General features: G+C 34.9%; 1 protein-coding gene across 1 annotated transcript in view; it reads left to right on the top strand.

The window, feature by feature from the left end:
• Positions 1 to 19,871, top strand: part of ST8SIA4 (ST8 alpha-N-acetyl-neuraminide alpha-2,8-sialyltransferase 4) — a 52,270-nt gene that overhangs the window by 14,444 nt on the left and 17,955 nt on the right. Inside the window, exons 3-4 of the mRNA XM_071448568.1 lie at positions 1,275 to 1,532; positions 12,687 to 12,980. Coding sequence (XP_071304669.1) covers positions 1,275 to 1,532; positions 12,687 to 12,980 — 552 coding nt within the window. The remainder of the gene's footprint in view (positions 1 to 1,274; positions 1,533 to 12,686; positions 12,981 to 19,871) is intronic.

The following is a 19,871-nucleotide window of genomic DNA, read 5'->3' on the forward strand; positions in this document are numbered from 1 at the left end:
TCCAAGAAGGAATGTGTCAGAATTCTCTGCCATTAAAAAGGGGGCCACGCCTTTTGCACTATAAAGTGATTGACAGTGAGATGTATCAGCTCAGCAGCTTTACTTAAATTACCAGTACTGTCACTTGTTGGTTCCATTATAAGGAGCTCTGTCTGCTGCATCCTCACCGGTGTCAATTTCTGTTGAGAAAGACTGTTCTTTGTAGAATAGAGTGTTTAACTTTGGGATTGATGAGTCAGGCTCGTCTCAGCATTCTTCAACACCAAAAGCAGGGTGAACCCCGCTTCTCCGTCAGCACTGATAAATTCTGCAAATAGAGGCAAGTTTGAGCTGCTTTACCTCCACTTAGGCAGAGCATCCTGATGTCCCCATAAGCAGATATCATGACTTCACTTTTCAGCTGATATAAAAGCAAGCATTCTTCCTCAGTTATTTACTGGGGGCTGGGAGTATACAACTGTTCATCTGCCATAGTTCACTTGATACATGGTAGTTCATTAAACCCTCATATTTGGTCCTGGGTGTCTTAACCTGTGTAATAGTTTAAACAATTATTTGCTGAAAAGATGATCAATGTTTCAAAGTGTTGATGAGTTAGTAAGAGATTTTGAGTTTGGCTAAAAGCCTGACTGGACCCTGAGCTGCAGTAGTTTAATTTACATTATGTTTTAAGCTGATTTAGTTCAAATTGGTACAAAAGACTGGGTGTGTTCTCATATCGAGTCAATTAGGATAGCTTTAGTTAAACTTCAGTTAATTAGGAGGAAGTTTATGTTAAACTGAATATATTACTCTTATGGTGAAATAAGAATCTACAAGAAAACATGGCCATTCCTGAGCCAAGCTAATTTGTAAGACATAACATTATCTGATCACAAATGTTTCATGTATTTAAGTTTGTTTTTATGAAAACAAACGGCCACAGTTCTTTTTAAAAATGTCTTAATTCCAAAATTTTGTGAAGATAATCAAGCGCAGTATGCCTTCAAATTTTCATTTATCTTTCCTTCGTCTCTGTGTGTCTTTGTGTGTAGAAGTAATTAAGCTCTAGTTCTGTAGTATTTGTGTGTTACATTATAACCACAGTGTTAACTCCATCCTAAAAGCTTTACTCTAACTCCATTCTAGAGCATGGGAAATTACCCTGGCAGGACTGACACTGTTTGCCCTCTGCTTTATGATGTACGGTTTGTGCAATCTATACTGCTACTAGATAAAATTCCGTTTGAGCAAGGAGTGTTGGGTTTTGTCTCTACGTTTTTCTGTCGATGCAGGAAGAATATTCTTCAGTTCTTGGATGCTGAAAGAGATGTCTCAGTGGTCAAAAGCAGCTTCAAGCCTGGAGATGTAATTCATTATGTACTGGATAGACGTCGCACTCTAAATATTTCTCAAAATTTGCACAGCCTTCTCCCGGAAGTTTCCCCAATGAAAAATCGCCGATTTAAAACCTGTGCAGTTGTTGGGAATTCTGGCGTCCTTCTGAAGAGTGGTTGTGGAAAAGAGATTGACAGCCATGACTTTGTAATAAGGTAAGTTTTTATCTGCTGTTGAAGATGCAGGGTACTATGTTTCTTGCAGAAAAGCTGGGAGAAATGTTTTAATCTGACGTACATATTACAGGCATTATCTAAATTAATCTGAAACATGATCCACCAACATGTGATTCCCCGAATCTAAATTCATGCTTGTATTATTGATAAGAAGATTATTGTGAAAATAAAACAAGGGAGAGAGGTTTGCATTACTTAATTTTGCTTTTTGCTGTGCTTATTCCAGACAAAATTACTCTTACAGAAGCCTTGGTTGAAGAAATGCAAAATGGTTTCTTTTTAAGAATACTCTTTTTTTAGCTTTTGGTCAGCATAGATGGCCTTTTGTAAATTACTACATTACTTTTGTGTAGCATGTAGTGAAATTTCAGTGTGGTATATTGATGTTAAATGAGGATGCCCCTGAGGTAGTTGGAAGTCACCCTAATATATTCCTTCACATTGGTTTAAGAATCTATTCTTGCAGTTTGGGAGAAAATTATATGTTTCTCTTTTTATTCGTTCTTCAAAAACACACAGTAGAGGGCCTTTGGATTTCATGTATCATGTCAAAGCTGAGCTCATTTGACATCTTGGCATTATGTAGAAAATGCTGAGCAAGAGATGGGTACTTCTGCTTTGAAGCAGAAGTAGAACTTGAAGCAGAAGTTTCAGTTGATTTGGTTTGAGAAGGCTGAAAGGACAGAAAACAGGAGGATTGTGACAGAAAGCAATATAGAAATATTAGTCATTACAAGTTATTTGCTTTTTCCTTTTTTCACCTTAAAGAATGATGAGGACAATAAATAATAAAAGGATGTGGAAAAGAAAAATAAGGGTTTTGCAGTACATAAATAAAAGAATATACATGAGTTTTATATTTCATTTGAAAGTTATTTTAACAAGTTGCAACTGAAGTAATAACACACTTCTCTTTCATTTTCCTTATTAGTCATACTTGTACCACTAGTTATTGAAATTAGCATCCTTACTTACTGCAGAGGAAATCTAAAATTAATTACCACAGTTTTAAACTGCATGTAGCCTATGGCGTGCTTTTGTATTCTCTCTGAGATTAAATGTGATTCATTTAACAGGATGTCTTGGTTTTGGACAAATTTAGGAAGAAGTGTTCTGAAGGGAAATGTTCTGTATCCTTTACTGAAGAGTAGGTTTTACCAACTTTTTTTTAATGGGTTCTTACAGGTTTGAAAGGATTTTTCTTGGAGAAAGTGAAAAAATTGCTTATTTAACAAGCAAGTTGTTTACAGGTATGAAAAGAACAAATAACGTTAAATAATAAAACTTTTTGCTGCTTTGAAGAGATTCAGAATTTTTTCTGTAGTGTGGCTCAGTCTTCTTCTGAGTCTGGAGCTGGTCTCTGGACTGCCATGCAATGTGGGGGGGCCCCTGGACAATGTTTTGGGTTTTGGATTGGAGAAAAGTTGCATAGTTCTAGAAGACAAAGCTACTGTTCAGGAAAATCTTCTGCTTCAATTAACAAATGAAAATCTAACTTAAAAAGCAAATAAATTACTCTGTCTGTTTTTCTCTAGAGAGAAAAAGCCACGGGTTGGGAGAAACCAAGAGTCTTATATCTGTGTTTTTAAACACGGGTGGCAAAAAAAATGTTATCGGTTCTCTTTCCTCTTTATCTCTCTCTGGGTTTAGCTTAAAGCTATAGGACCCATTTTTGGGCACAAAGCAGGCAAACAAATCACACCAGGACAGAGGACTACAGAAAAAATTAGATGCTAAATTTTCTAAATTAAAATTTTCATAGAGAAGACAAGGTACATACTTTATTTTAAATTATGTGCTGAATTTCTTTGCAGTCGTCCCCATGCTCTTCTGCACATTTTAACTAGCCATGAAACTAGGTGATGATATCTTATAGGAGGTTTTAACTAATTCAATTACACGGAGGAAGGATAATATTCTAGAGACTTGGTGGAGCTTAATAAGATCAGTAGGAAGTTACTGTTGCTAATCAGGAGTTTAGACTGGCGAGAGATGTGTATGTTCTGTGAAGATGATGAGGAAATTGAACAGGTTGCCCAGGGAAGCTGTGCATGTCCCATCCCTGGAAGTGTTCAGGGCCATGTTGTATGGGGCTCTGAGCAACCTGGTCTAGTGAAAATTCTTCCTGACCATGGTGGAGGATTTAGAATTAGATAATCTTTAAGGCCCCCTTTCAACCTAAACCATTCTATGATTCCATGAAACATCTCTCATATGGTATATGACAACAAAGTGGTCTGTATAACAGCTAGTGAGTCTGACAATATTCTGATTAATAATCTCTAATGTTTTGAGAATAACATGCTTGGTCCTCCTGCCTATAGGGAGTTTAAATGCAGTGATTTTTTTTTTTTTTTAATTTACAAATGAAAGTTAAGATATTTTAGAATTTACATATTATAATTTAAACTATATTATATTTATTTATTTATGTCTCAATGCATGTATAGTTATATAGCATCTGTTTAAGTAGCAAGGAATTTGTTTTTAACGGAAGTTTAAGAAAAAAACAAATCAGTCATCAGAGTTAGTTTCCTACATTCCTCATCTTCCCTTTAGAAAAATTGTACATCACTTGATATGTAATCACATAGTGTAATTATGAAATTCTGGAGTGCTTCATAAACCCTTACCAGTATTGCTGTTAGGATTCTGGTATTAAAATGTACCATGACGCTCTGTTATTCTTTTTACTTTTATCTGAACTCTCTAGCAGTAAAATGTCCTCGCTTATGTGTTGCCTGATGGTATACTTGAAAGGACTTTCTGAATGGATCCAAATGTATAGGCTGGTGAAGGACAGTTTTGTAGAATCTTCTGATACTAAGTACATTATGTCTATGTACTGTGTCAAGTATGTCATACTATTCTGGTTAAATATATTCCATTGGTTTTGATTGTATTTTATTGGGGAGGGAGGGGAAGGGGGGTGAAATCTGAAGGAAAATTTTTTCTCTGAGAGTTGTTCCTTAGAGGAGCAGTTCTTAGGTTAGAGTTAACACCAACATTACCATTAATTTAATGATCAAACTGACAGTGAAAGTCTGTGACAATGAAGAAGACACAACAGATATCCAACAATATTTGCAGTATTGATTAACTCAATACTGGAAAACTCAGGATCCTATAAAGGGAGTGAAAGTGTTAATAGTAATGGACAAACACACAGAAATTTCACAAGTTTAGTGAAGTCATGCCTATTTTGGCAGTAGAAAATGTGGTCCATCTATTAAAATGGGAAGAAAGGGGACTCTTTGTTTGTAAAAAAATCCCAAACTGTGATGACTGTGAACTGTTTTCTGATTCCCATATACCTTTCCTTTTTATCTCTCATGTTTTTATACCTCATAGGGAGCTATTGATCTGTGTGTCCCTGCTATTCTCTTCTAGTGCCGAGCTTCAGTGTGCTGCATTTTGATCTATACCCAGACAGAGTCTGAAGCACTCCAAAATATCTCATTACACGAATAAGTACATCTTGTTCCCATATTTATGCACTTTCTCATGCTGAAATACCAAGCCAGGGGTGAGTTAACTGTTGCATCTTACAGAGCAGATGAACTTCTTGTAATAAGTGGTATATTTTGAAATGCAGTGGTTATGTAGGAGTTTCTGAGAAATGCAGCTGTATTTTGGGCAAGTGGAAAATAACAATGCTAAGCATTGCCAAGTAATAACTTGGAATTACTTCTGGAAACCAATATGTACCAAACAGTTCAGCTTTGGGTTCAGAATTTGAACAATATCAAAAATCAGAGTAAGTAGTTATATTTTTTTGTTTTTTAAAATGATTTAATTGCACGTTAGTGATAAGACCTACAAAAAGCAGAGGCCAAGTTCAGTTTTGGAGTAATTTGGTTAAAACCAACCAGTCAAACAAACCCTAGTAAATATATTGTGTTTTTTTCTTGTGGTAACCCCACTTCTAGAAAAGTCCCTTTCATTTCAGTTGGACAGTATGGAGAAGAGGCCTGTTGAGTGAAACTTTTTCAGTAGGTTAGGGCTGCTCTGACAAGGAACAGCCATGAGAAGATATTAGTTCCTTCTTTCTTTGGATTGAAGTGCCTAGTTTATATGTTACAACTCTTCTTTTCTCACCGGAGTTTTTCCTGGTGACTCTGCCAGCATTTAGGAACCAAATAGATGTTTTTGCCATCACTGGTGATAAAATTTTGCTGGGCAAATGCAGCTCTATTTTTCCAGCATATTTTGACTTTTGTTTTTTAACTTTACCATCCATGTGGTTAGTGAAGTTGACACGAAAAAGCTTGAAAAGCTTATAGTCCTTTTTTTTTTCTTTTTGAGAGGAAAGAATACATACTTTAACAGATGTCTTGGTTTGCCCTGTACATAGGTGAGGATAATCTTATTTTACTTTCTCCCTAGCATATTGATTTTTGTGGGCAATAGGTGAATATTTCTGTGATACGCAGAAGCAAGCATCGTATATGGTACAAGCAAAAGACAGCACATATGGTCTGGCAGAAGAAAAGGACAGACCTAATCATAGTGAGGAGGTGTGGTATCTTATTTCAGGAGAACAATTTAAATTAATAATAAGAAATTAGTAGCAGCTACATTAATGTGTGTTGTTCCTTCAGGCCCTAGGAAAAAAGCATCATAAATTTGTCAGAATAAATGTATTGAGAATATTAATTTGCCTATATCCTGGAACTTGGTTTTTGTAATTCATATCAGCTTTTATCTTCAATTTTTTTTAGTACACCTTGCTTGGACCATGGCCATCATGCCAAGTAGAGCTAAATCCTTGGAGCCTGCAGATCTGTTGAAAGCAAGTTGCCAATTTAACACATATATTTTAAAGCATGAGTCTTCCTCTAAAAATAACATGAATACATTATGACTAGATCATTAGACCTTTTTCAGAATTCAAATGTGGCAGCTCTATTTTTGCCTTCTGTTTCTTCCTTAAAATTGTCACACTACATTGAAAACTTAAATTAAAGCAGAGGAAAGCCAATATCCTCCAATGTTCTTGCTCAGGGATTTCAGTGTCTTAGAAGAAGGGAGCTCTGGTGGAGTTGTTCCAGTCAGCCAGGTGTGAATGGTCTCCACCTCAGGAGAGCCTTGGAGAAGGCTTGACTCATGTAGCCACATTTTAGGATTATTGGGTTTTTTTGAAAAAAGAAGTTAGTCCTTAAGTAGGTGATTTAGGAGGATATTTAAGGACAGAAGTCTAGAATGCTCAAGAAATACCAGTAGAAAGTGACTTCTCTACACCTGTATACAAATGATACAAAATCATGGGTTCTAAAGAGGCTGCTTGAATAAATACATATCCTATAAGCATCCAAATGTAGAGCAGATAGGGTAAGTCTGAATCTTCCTTGAATCTTCTTATAACTATTCTGAGAAAAAAGGATACTATTATTTTTAAGCCCCTTACTCCTATTGTTGATAATACAGAGCCTTTAATTTATTAGTTTTCTAAACGGTTGGAAACTCAGGAGCACTGTGCTGCTTTTTTTCCCCCATTGACTATTTTTTAAGAGGTGAAAAGGTTCAGAAGAGTTGTAGTCTAAATAACTGGCTTTTTAGCTGTTCTCCATTTTGGAAAGTTCAAACTACTGCTGCTTTCTATATTCTATTTTAGCAGCCCCAAAGTGCTTATCCAAAACAATGAAAATCATAATTTTTTTCTGAATTTATTGCAAGGGTAATAATTTTAGCCCTTTCTGTCCTGATAATGTTGTAAATTTTTTTAAAATTTTCTGTATCAGAATTATAACAATTATGTGGGTCTTCATAATTGCCCTACAGAATGTGCTCTTTGTAGATAGTAATGTGTGATGGCATTTTCATAAAAAGGCTAAGGCACAGGTATTCAGGATTCTGCTAAGTTCCACTTCTTAGTTTTTCATGCAGTAAAATATAATTTTTAATATTTCACTGGTGTAGTTTTTGTAGGGGTTTTTTTTTGTAATTTTTTTATATATGCAAAAAACTTCTAGTGATAGAAATTCATTGCTTTATTTTCTTGTCAAATGAATAGTACTGGGAAGAACAGCAAATCTAATCCATGTGTAATTTTGCAGCAGGACACACAATAAAGATGTAAATAATGTGTTTTGCAGCTCTTTCTAAAATGCCATTTAGACTTCTTCTGACACTCCACTTTCTGTGTCAGTTGATAACTTGGATTTCAGTCACTGATGTTCAGGGGGATGCTCGGAAGAATGAATGTGTTGATTAGCAGTAGAAGTTCTAATCTGGGCAGCAGGAGTTAATGAAGTTTTTTAGCAGGTGATGTTACAAAAACCATCTTCATACTGAAGTCATAGATTCGGTGTTTTTGTGAACTTGTGTTGTGAAAGTGTGTATCAGGTTAATATTTTACATGGCACATACTAAAAACCCCTCATGATTGTTGTATGTGAGTAGAATCTGCAGTACTGTACCTGAACCTCTAACCTTGCAGTTCTCATGAAACATCCTCTATTGTACCATGGATAAGAACAGAGATGAGGTGGGTGTGTTAGAGGATTCACTATTACTTCAAATTCCTATGGTTAATTTGAAGCCATTTTAGGTTTTTTCAGTAGCCACAGAAGTATGCAGAACATGTGAGAATCCATACACTTTACTAATAATTGTATTTGTTGGGGGAAATAGGAAGTTGGTGCATGTTGTTTTTTGTAAATTCCTCTTATTTTGGGCATGTGTGAAAGTTACCACAGCACTGCTGCACACCTTTATTTAAAAAGCTGTGTCAAAAGATGTGCTATATGCACCCAAATATTAGGGTAGTGTGCTTCTTGCATGTAGATTGAGTGTAGTCCAGCTGTGAGGTTCTCTTCAGTCTTGAACTCTTTTTTTCCTCTTCTGCTTGCTCGAGCCCTTAATTTTTCTTTCATGTCCAATTATTTCCTAAAAATGGCATGAACCACTGAACTCAAGATTATTATTTTGATTCTTACAAGAATTTGGATATGAATCTTGCAGGCTACTCAGGAAGGAAGTATATGTTATTGACACTCATCTTGTGTAATGCCTTATGTTTCAGAGAGGTTTAATATATCTGCCAGCAACAATCTGATTTTCGTTTTTTGTCTACTCAGAATGTATGTGTTTATTTCTGTGCAAGTGATATTTTTGGCTTAGATCTACAAAGAGAAGATATTAATGAAACAAAGCATTGGTATAAAGCACTTCTTTCCCATGGCTTTATAGTGTTTTAAAGTACTTATTTCAACTTGTAATCCTTAAATCCACCAATTGTTAAGAGGATTAAGAAGTCTACAGATTCGTGGCCATTTCTTGCATTATTCCACTGTTGGTTCTCAATGTCAGATAAAATGGAAATGAAAGCCATTTTACTCAATGAAATTTTAATGGCCTTTATTTAAAAACTAACTTGAAATATGGTCTATGAATACTGTGTGCTGGACCTTTGTATTCATATAAATGATCTCTATACTTATTAATGACAAAGCAAGTTGAACTGAATCTCTGAAGAATAACTGACTTCTCATTTGAGCATATTTTTATGATTTTGATTGCATTATTTTCTTGTTGAGCTCTGCTTTCTAAAAGACTGTGATGTTATGGATGTTTGAGCCATAAAGATGGCACAGTAAACCCAAGGATGATCACCCACTTTGGTGAAAGTGTAGTATAGGAGCACCTACTCCATTCTTCATCTTTTTCTCATGGCATACAAGTTCAGCCATTAACAGCTTTTTCTCCACTTTTTTTTCTTAACTTATCTTGCTGTAACTAATACATTCTTCAGGTGTTTGTGGAAGAAGCAGGTTTTCAATCACTGAGAGTTTTTGGTTTGTGTGTCTTAGTATCTCAGTTGTTTTATGCGTGCTCAAATACTACATAATATTTCAAACATTATCTAATTATTTCCTTTTATCCCAGAGCTCTTTTTAGTGATAGCATTGCAGTGCATTTTTCAGTTGAAAATTTTCTGTTATCACACTGAAAGCTCATGTGTGGGAACCCCCGTATTTTTACAGGGAATATTTTATAGGTATATTTGCCTTTTAGTAGTTGTACATAGTATTTTTTAAGTTAGGTACCTCTGTAAGCTTAGAAATTTCTTAAATAATATAATTGATGCTTAATACTATATTTAGAGTAGCTACCTTGAAATAGCTGTCTATTCTCCCAGAAAAAATAATTGTCTAAAATAATGGTTTTCATGGGCTCCTTTGCTAGTTTTTCCCATAAAACAGGGGAAGGAGATCTAGGAGATTTACAAACCTTTTTATAATGTGATATATCATCAATACTGAAATTTTTAGCTATTTGCTTAATTAAGTCAATCTTCAGTGCTCAATCTGACTCTTCATTACTGTTCTTTTATTCTCAGTAAAATTAACATAGCAAGTTTTTCTTGCTCAGCTTTCACCTGTTGCCTGCTTACTTGCATGCTAACATAAGGACAGCACAGAGGTTGTTTTTAAAATGAATGGAAAATGATGGTATGTTGCAAGATGTTTGTGCAGATGCATTCATATGTTACATGGTACTAATAATGTGGCGTATGAGAAAGATGAATTTCAGTAAATTACAATCTTTTATATATTCTTCTTTAAAAAACCTCAGTAAAAGTATTGTTTCATTTATGGTGAATATATCCCTAGGCATGTAATGCTTTTAGTGCAGAAACACTTTCACTACCTCATCTCTGTTGTGATTATATTTAGCATCTGTGCCTTATGGCAAATTAGCTAGAATTAAAAAATACAACAAGGGAAGAATATTGCTTTGATTATTTAAAAGTTGTTCAGTTAATAGGTTTCTTCATTTCACGTAAAAGAATATTAATATATGTATGTTTGCTTCTGAATGTGAAGTTTTCTTGAAAGAATCATGAGAATTCGTGGGAGGTCATTGACATCTTCTAACAAAATAACTTAAAAACTCCAACAGCAGTATGAAACTATGGCATGGCATAAAGATGTATTAGAGGTTAAGATAAAAGTTCCAAAACAGGTAAAAGCTATATACATACACTCAGGTCTATGTACAAATACACAATAGTCAGTTTTAACTGTGAAGCATATAAGAAGTATAGGGATAAACTTTTTAGCCCAGCCTGTTGCACCAGGACAAGGTGCAATAATTTTAAAGCGAAGGAATGTAGATTCAGACTAGTTATAAGCAAGAAGTTTTACTCTAAGCATGGTAAAGAATTGCAGTTCTATTGTTACTGAGTGTATTTGGATTGCTCATTATTTTCTGAAGTTATACTTGAAAAATGAGTGTGTGATAAGTTACAAATTTATATTGCTTACACTGTATGCCTTTCTAAAATACACATTTGAGTTACTGATGTAGCAGTAATTATATACAATGAATGCATATGGCCTACAGCTTTTTAGACATGGTGATGTTGGTACCTACATGGTCTGTTTCTTAAAGTTGGACTCAGAGAGAACAGGATTTGCAATGTCAAGATCTGTCTTACATTTTTCATGTGTATATGTGACTACTAAAACAAACCCACTATACAAATCGCTCATTATGTTGTGCAATCTGCCCGTAAAAGAGGTATTTTCAAGAGCAGCAGTAATTCAGTCAATTTGATCAGTTGGCTTTAAGTACTTGGTTTGATTATTTCATCACATTTATGTTTAGATTTTAAAAAACTTTTAGTAGTAGCAGATGGTAAGTTGATGCAATAAGGTTTTCAGAAGAAATTTACAAAGCTAGTGTTAAATTCAGTGGGAGTTTTTCTTATGCCCTAACAATTTTCTAGAAATACGACTCTTAGCAGTCTGAAATGCATGCAGATGGTTTATGGAATAGATGTATAAAAATAATGAAGAATGTAAATCTATTTCCTTAGCCTACATCTGCCCACATATTATCAGAAACCTTGACTTCTTTATCTCCTAGGAATAGTCTTTACATAGTTGCTTTATAGTCTTCAGAACATCTTTCTGAAGAATGTAGGACCACTTCTTAACCTGATAATTACATAATGAAAAATTTTTTCTGGGTAATTAGTATTATCAAACAGCACTAAGTCATCAGTTGGTGTTAAGTAATGCTGACTTATTTTTATGTCATTGGACATCTGGCATTAGAAGAAACTAGTTCATAAAAAATTGCAAAATTAATGGAATACTGTTTATATTAGGAGTGTGATAATGTGCAAATGTTTTGGAGGAGCCTGTTCCAACATTGCTTCTTACCATGCTTTGCCTCAAACAGAGCAGTCTGTTTAGTTATTAAAATATTGTTGTGTTAGGGTATATTTTTGGGGCATACCAGCTACAGGCTAATTCATTGAGGGTGTTGTGGAAATTATTTGTTTCTGTCACAGTATATTGGTTGCTGAAGTCACAGCTAATTTCTGAATTTTGTCACCTGCATTCAATACGTATGTGGAATTACATATGTATGTATTTATGTAATTGAGGTAAAAATCTGCTGAACAAAGGCAAAACGAGAACTTTTCAACCCTAGGAAAAAGGCACAAAGCTACTGAAAAATTAAAGAAGGTTTGAAAATGAGATATGAATGAAAACTGACAGTTAATTACTTCTTTCCAAAAATGGCAGTTATAAGTCAAATAAAAATTTCTAAACATCTTCCCAACTGTAGTGATAATACCAAAACCAAAAGTACCAAAAATTCATTTAAAGATGGGGTAAAGGTTGTTTGTAAATAATATATAAATACTGTGTTGTAATTAAAGTAAAATAAAAATGCATGGACTAAATTGTATAAAATATGCCTTATTTTGTTAGCATGGCTTTCTTTGTGTGAGAGCTGTCACACAAAGAATGTGGCAATATGATGATAAACAAATAATGAAAGGTAAAAGGTTTAAGAAAGCGTATTACTCACAAGTGCTGCTTTATATGTTGATGCATTCTAGAGCATAACGATATGGTTTCCAAATGATTCCAAAGGGGAGTATTGTTTTGTCACAGCATTCTGTACACTTAATGCTTTTAAAAATTTGTCTGATCCTTGTCCAACTTGAGTAAAATACTATGTATTATCACACCTTCTATATTGGTATTTTTTTCTCACATTAAATGGAATTGGGCTTTCATGTTCCTTTTTAGGTTTCCCTTCATGCACACATTTTTCTGAGTTAATATTTCATATTTGTTTTCATTTTTCCATTAATTTCTTCCTCTTCAGGTGCAATCTAGCTCCTGTGGTGGAGTATGCTGCCGATGTGGGAACTAAATCTGATTTTATTACCATGAACCCATCAGTTGTACAAAGAGCTTTTGGAGGCTTTCGGAATGAGAGTGACAGAGAAAAATTTGTGCATAGACTGTCCATGCTGAATGACAGTGTCCTTTGGATCCCAGCTTTCATGGTCAAAGGTGGAGAGAAGCATGTGGAATGGGTTAATGCATTAATCCTTAAGAATAAATTGAAAGTGCGAACTGCCTATCCATCCCTGAGACTTATTCATGCTGTCAGAGGGTAAGTGTATGGAAAAGACTGGTCTGTCCTCAACACAATGAAATCATAACTAGAATTCCTAGCAGGCAGAAAAAAGATGAATGTCAAAAGGAGTACATATTGATGTAATGGATTGCATTTATGGCAGGTTTGTTTGGTAATAAATGCTGGCCACTCATTTAGCCAGCTCTGCTGCAAACAACTGAAATGCATTTGCACAATAACTTTTCCAATTGCACTTTTATGTAAAAAAGTATCATTGTTTTGTGACAAGCTAATCTTAAAAATAGTCTGAATTCAGTGTATAATGAAAGTGCTACATGTCTTCTTTAGGAAACAATTGTAAAGATAAAAAATACAATCTAAACAGCATCAGGGTAAGGAAGCAACCCTGTAAATAATGAAACCTGGATACTTTCAGATTTGAAAGTACTGAGCTCCTTCATAAAGTATCTAGGATTTGGAGCAATCATTCTCCTTCTGAATTTGGCAAGATGCTTTGGCAATTCAAAAGCATTGATAAGAATCACTGAAGATGTTAATGAAACCACTTATTAGAAAAAAGATGTATCCATGCTTTTTTCTTTTTTTCTTTTTAACCCCATAATTTAAAAAAACTGTCAGATGAAGTCTCAAATGTCTTTGTAACTACTGTATGTAGGTCTATGCCTGAAAGTATATAGTTCTATGGCTGAAAATCATTCAAAAGATGATGGTAATGCAATGTGTTCGTACATCAAAATATGACAGTGTGGTAATATTCAGTTTGAGTTCCTTGAAATGTGCCATTTGTGGGGTGTAAGAAGTTGCCTTAAAGTACTTGTAAGTACTTGTATACATAAAGTAAAGCCTATTGGCTTGTACACTTGATTGTGTACCTGTTCTTACTGTTACAGCAGCAGAGATAAGTTTAGAAGGGATGTTTGAACCGTTATCCCAGTATAGTATGAGTGTAAAGCTTAGGCATAAATCATTCTTCAGGATATTTTGCTATGTCTCATAGATTAACTGCTGCATTCCCTCTGTGATGCACTTCTGGGACTGGAAAAAAAATCTATTGCCTATTGCCTGTGAAATTAAGGAATCCTTCAGAAAACTGTTACTTTATTACTGAGCTACTCCATTTCATTAGACATTTAGACTTTAGCTATTTATGGGCCATGATTGTGTTGAATTTTCAAGTATTCAAAGTGTCTGAAGTACATAGTTATGGTCATTTGTATGTGTATATAAACCTGTCTGAGATTGCTTCCAGTTTATAAACAACATTTTTAATTTCCATCTGCTTAAATCTGGGTAAAATTGTCCAATGTGAATGGTAATTCAGAATGTGCAGTCTTTAACTGGCCAAATTCAAGGTCCTTTAGGGGGCTTTGTCTTAAAAATGTATTAGTACCTACATTGTCTCTCTGAATGAGGCAACAAAAGCTCTGCCATCTGAATTGTTGAAAATTTGGATTAAGTGTATTTTAGATTATACTTAGCAGTGTCATCTGATATGACTGCATAGATTTGTGCAATTGTCGAATCTGCAGTTTATACTCCACAGTAAATTTAAATTGATGTCAAGACATCTTTGATTTAATGAACCTAAAATTATGTTAAAATATGGAGATATGGTGAATTTTTGGTGAAATCGTTTCATATCTAATAATCAATAAGGTTCATGATTCCAACCTGACATGTTAAATACAAATCCTATGCTGAACAGTGCAGGCTCAAGGTTTGAAAAGTGGTTTAATATGCATCAAACTGTCAAATTTTTCCTTCGTTAACCTTTAAAGCATATGGTGTTAGGCCCTTTCTAAGGGCAGAAGATAAATTTTCTTTGATTTCTGATCTAATGAGGCCAAATTCGATATTTCTAATGCAGTTTAAAGTTATATTAGAGTTTTATCTAGTAACAGGTCAGTTTGGCTAAAATCACAGCCCTGGACTGAAATTCTTGCTCCTGTTCTTCCTTCTCTTTTAATGAAAGAAACGTTATGAGTTTTCCATAGTTGCTATTGATCAGATAGTCTCTACTGATCAGTTGACTGCATTCTGAGATAATTTTAAAAACTTTTTTCTGTCCATTATGCACTTTTTGGATTAAAAAGAAGGTAATGTGGTATTGGAAAAAGAAGCTACTGTTTTGCTGATTTCATGCTTTATAAAGCTGCTGTGAGTGATGGATGCTCCTCTAGAATCTGAGAAGGATTTTAGGTTTTAAAACCAGATTATATACATACAAGGTCCAGCACGATAACTATTTTTAAATGAGTAGTATCATAAATGGCCATTGTATTCAGATTTTTTTTCTTCAGTAGATTTAGTTCAAGTGGTTACCTCTCTATTTTGCTTTTTCACTTTTTGATCAGTAAGTTTTGAATATGAGATTTTGAGAGTGATCTGGGAGCCATTGCATGATTTTTTTCCCAAAGTGTTTCTAAAAGCTAGTTTATAGAACTTTCAATGTCACTGTGCACATATTGACAAAATAACAAAATAAATGAGGCAATCAATACGTGATGGAGTATCAAGATGAAACTTGATGAAACTACAATCTTTAAACTAACATCTTAACTAATTAAAAACATTTACTTGCTCTCTAATGTCACTGCCAGGAAGTTTAATTATAAAGTAATTATACTGAACAAACCACATAACTTCTTTTTATTGACTTCAATGACTAATTTCAGAAACTTTATTAAGGAGGCTGAGATTTAATGCTGAACTGTTTCATTAGGATTATTTGTAGTAGTAACCCAAATTAAATTATAATCTCTGAGGTGTGGAAAGTGTCCATATAGAGGCTTGTCTCAGTAGCAGAGCTGTAGTTGAAGGTGGATTAAATAGTAAGCAAACAGGAACTGAGGCTGCTGGGGTTAGAGTCCAGATCATACTTCTACTGGTGGCAGACAACCAAACTCAAAAGTAGGATCAGCAGAACATTTTGCTATGGATCCCACCTCATGGATCTGTGGAGGGATTAGAAGGATTCCTGACACTGAACGTGTAGTTGGTACATTAACCAGAGGTCAGTTAACTCCCAGAGCCTTGCACAGCTTTTTTTTTTTTTTTTTTTGTGCTTCTGCTGGTGAATATTTGAAGACATCTGTTGAAGAGGCTGAACACCACCACCCCCTTGCCCTGAAAAGCAATACAGATTCAAAATACACTAGTTTTCTGTGAAGTTTTTTCTTGTATTTCCTCTCCTAAATCCACAAAACAAAAGTTCTCACACTCATCTTGATGAGTAAGAATGTTTTCTTGGCTGCTCTTCAAGTGGAGCCAGTAGGGAACTGGATATTTTGAACTATTAGTCATTCAGCAGCAATATCACTGAAACTGCTTCACATTAGATTCCTTCCCATCTTCTGGGTATGGAACAATTGTGTGGACATCCTGTGGGATTTGCCTGTGCTCTATTTGTTTCCTCCTTGATTTTGCCTGTGAAATAGCAGGATTGTCCTGCATTAAACATGGCAGAACTCCCGCTGAAATCTCTGAGTTTTGTCTATGTAAGGATTATGCTGTACCTATTTATGGTCACTTCACAGTGCAGGATCTCCTTTTTTTATTAGTCAAAACAAACAGCTATTCTTTGGATGTAGTGGCCGTTTGCATAACATTACCAAATCTTCGGAGTTCTTTACTCCAGGAGTTACAGAGAAAATACTTTCAGAAACTGAAACATGCAGAAATCAAGTAGTTTTCCAGCAGCTCTGTACTGAGAAACAAATACTGTGAGTTGTTTCTAATCTAATAACATTAGATTAGAAAATTCTAAATTCTAATCTGTACAACTAATCTATAAATACTTCTGTTTATTTTCTTCTTCCTACCAGACTTCCCTTTTCAGTTAACTGCTAAAATGTATTTATTAAGAAAAGATGTTTTGAAATGCATGGATGAATAAATCACCTGAGAAAAAAAAATGGCCATTACACTAGAAACAGAATTCTAAATATAAAATGACTGTGTCTTTTGCATCATGTATATAAATACTCAAAATACTGGGAAAAAATTCACACTAGCTACTTTTCAGTGGAATATGATCCTGTTTTTTATATATGTGGATGCTAAAAAGAAGTGTTTTACACTGTAAGTACCCTTGTGCCCTAGCCTAAGGTATCCTTGGAACTGGGTTTGTTTAAGTTATACAAACAAATAGGAAGCCAGTTAGTTTGGATTTTAAGAACCTAATCTATTGTATAATGTTGGTGATCTAATCCCAATATGCTGTCCTATGCGGAGAGCAGGAAGTGATGTTCCTGTTCTTGAAGTGGCGACACTCCAGGGTTGACTTTTCAGTCTAGCACCTGCTTTCCAGAGCAGCAACACCCTGCATCCCTTAAGGATATGCCCTAATCTTGTTTTAAAGTTTCACAGGATGAGCTTTTATTTCCTTTGCACAAGTTCTTCTATTTTATCACATTTCTGAAAGATTTATCAAGGTATGTCAATATCTTACTTTTTGAGAGTTTTCATTGGAGGCAAGCACAGTTGAAGTAGAGGACATAAAAGCAGAACTGACAGTACACTAAACTGTTTTTCTGTATTTTTCACTCCCTGGTCTATTCTGCCAGGTAAACCAAGATAAGTTTATCATTATAATAGGGGTATTTCTATCCAATTTTTTAAATTCTTATTTACCTTTTGACAATACACTCCTGTAAGTTTTTGTTTTGGGAGAATGGTTTCATCTCTTACTGAGGCAACTGTTTTGTTCCTTATCAGCAATGTTTATATTCCTAACACTTATAAAACCTACTCCTCCCAGATTGAATTTCAGGTTTCAACTACTGGAGAGCAACAGAATTAGTCATAAGAAAGAACAGGATGAAATTTTCCGTTTCCAAGTTTTGTTGTTTAGGTGATCTACCATGAGCAATAGCACTCTAACTAATGCTAATGACTCATAGGAGCTAAGCAGGGAGTAACACATTGTTAGTCATACAGTGTATCTGCAAATTTATATTTATTTGAAAACTATTTTGGTACTTACTATATTTTTTTTAATTTTAGGTTGTTTTTATTGATTTTCCCCTACATAAAACTTGTGTTTCTGAAAACCATAAAAATGTGTTATAAATCCCATTTGATCATTTCATACTCCCGTAAAAAACCTGTAGCTGTGCAATGGAGAAGCAAACTAGAAACATTTTTTGTAGTCTGTTTTTGAACCAGTAACAGGACAGGAATCCACAGACAGTGATGTTGGCCATATAGTATTAATAGAATTGAGAATAGCTTCTCTTGGGATTTTTTTTTGACACATGAGATGAATTATCTGTTGGTTCTGGCTAGAACATGTATGCATAAGAAAATTATTAGGTTTCCTTCCTTTTTTTTTAAAGTGGTGTTTCCAAGATAAGACAATAATAAAAATTCTGCTTTCTTTTATTTTGATTGTAACGTCTTCCAAGTGTTTTTAAAGATGTGTGCACTTAGTTTTTATCCTTACTGATCTTCTATGATGAGAAGAAGTTGTATTAAGCATCCAGCCAGTAACAGATTTCTTCAAATGTTTAGTTAACTACTGAGGTGATGTGGAAATAAGTGAACAAAGCTATATCTATATACACTATATAATTTGGCCTTTTGCTTCTGTCACTTCAAGTCATTGGGCTGTTAACATGACAAGTGCTTCAGTGAAATAGTACACTGGCACAAATGTAAACAGTGGTGTCAGCATAGCAATGAGCAGTTTGGCTTAGTGTCTTTTGTAGCCTTACTTTTTAATGCATATAAGTTCCTTCAAGAATGTTTAAATGGATTTGTTTGAAGTCTCTAAATTCTTGATGGTATACAGGGAGAGTTTTAAGTGATCTTCTCAGATCAGAAGCACTGAGAAGTATGCAAGGATGTTTTGTCTGGAATTACCACGTGCTAAGACTAATGGCTACTACCTTCTTCCCGAACATTTGTACCAAAATGTAGGTGCTGTGTGTTCTATTTGTGGGTAAAAAGTTGTTAATAACACACCAATGTTTTGGCTGCACCTGAATGGCACTTGCACAGCCTCAAAACTTCCCTGTTATCAAAGGAAATGCCATGCAGTCCAGCATCATGCTCAGCAAGCAATACAACTGTGGTAGCAGAATAAGAAGGTGAGAGGTGGTTCTTTCATTCACCTAGTAAGCTGTCTTTATCTTGATTCCTAACTTTACTTGGTTTTGCTCTTCCTGTTCTTTTCCCACCCCACTGAGGAGTGGGGAGAGGAGTGAGAGCATCTGGGCAGTGTCAGGCTCCCATGTGAGGGAAGGAATTTTTTTATTTAATACACAAGTCGTGTATAGGCTTTTCAGAGGCTAAGGGAAACCTGTCAGCCTGTTTCAGTTTACATCAAAGAATTAGAACGTGAGAAGAAGGGTGAGAATTGCTCTATTTCAGACCCTTGTGAGGGTTAGGTCAGTGCTGACATGCCTAATGTGATGTTTTAAGAACAGAACACGTTTTCAAGAAAATAACTGATTCATTAGGTGATAAATCTGGATTGTGCTCCTTTGCTGTTGGAAGACTCACTGTAGTTGAGGTAGATGCTAGTAATGCATCTAGTAATGCATGCTAGTAATGCATGTGTTTTGGATGGAATGAGATTTGAAGTCTCTCACCAGAACTCATTTCCTTCCCATTCTAGACAGAAGTCTCTGTCCCTCTTTATTGTGTCTTGCGTGTCTCTTTCAGCAGAAGTTGCTCCTGTGAAACCTGTTCTTAGGTATTATGCTTATTCTTATCCTCATTTGTAGGCATGAGGACCTATCTATACATGCGTGGGAGGTTAGTGCTGTTTGGATTCATGTTAGGAATCCAATACTATAACACTGCTGTATTGAAGTCCTTTTCTGAGCTCTGTCCTTCTGTCTTCAACAGGTGAATCATAGGCCATAAGAAAAATTAGGAAAATAATAGTTACTTCTGTAATGT

The sequence above is a fragment of the Agelaius tricolor genome, unplaced genomic scaffold, assembly GCF_023055355.1.
Source record: "Agelaius tricolor isolate 1412-34295 unplaced genomic scaffold, bAgeTri1.0.p SCAF_27, whole genome shotgun sequence".
Taxonomy (NCBI): domain Eukaryota; kingdom Metazoa; phylum Chordata; class Aves; order Passeriformes; family Icteridae; genus Agelaius; species Agelaius tricolor.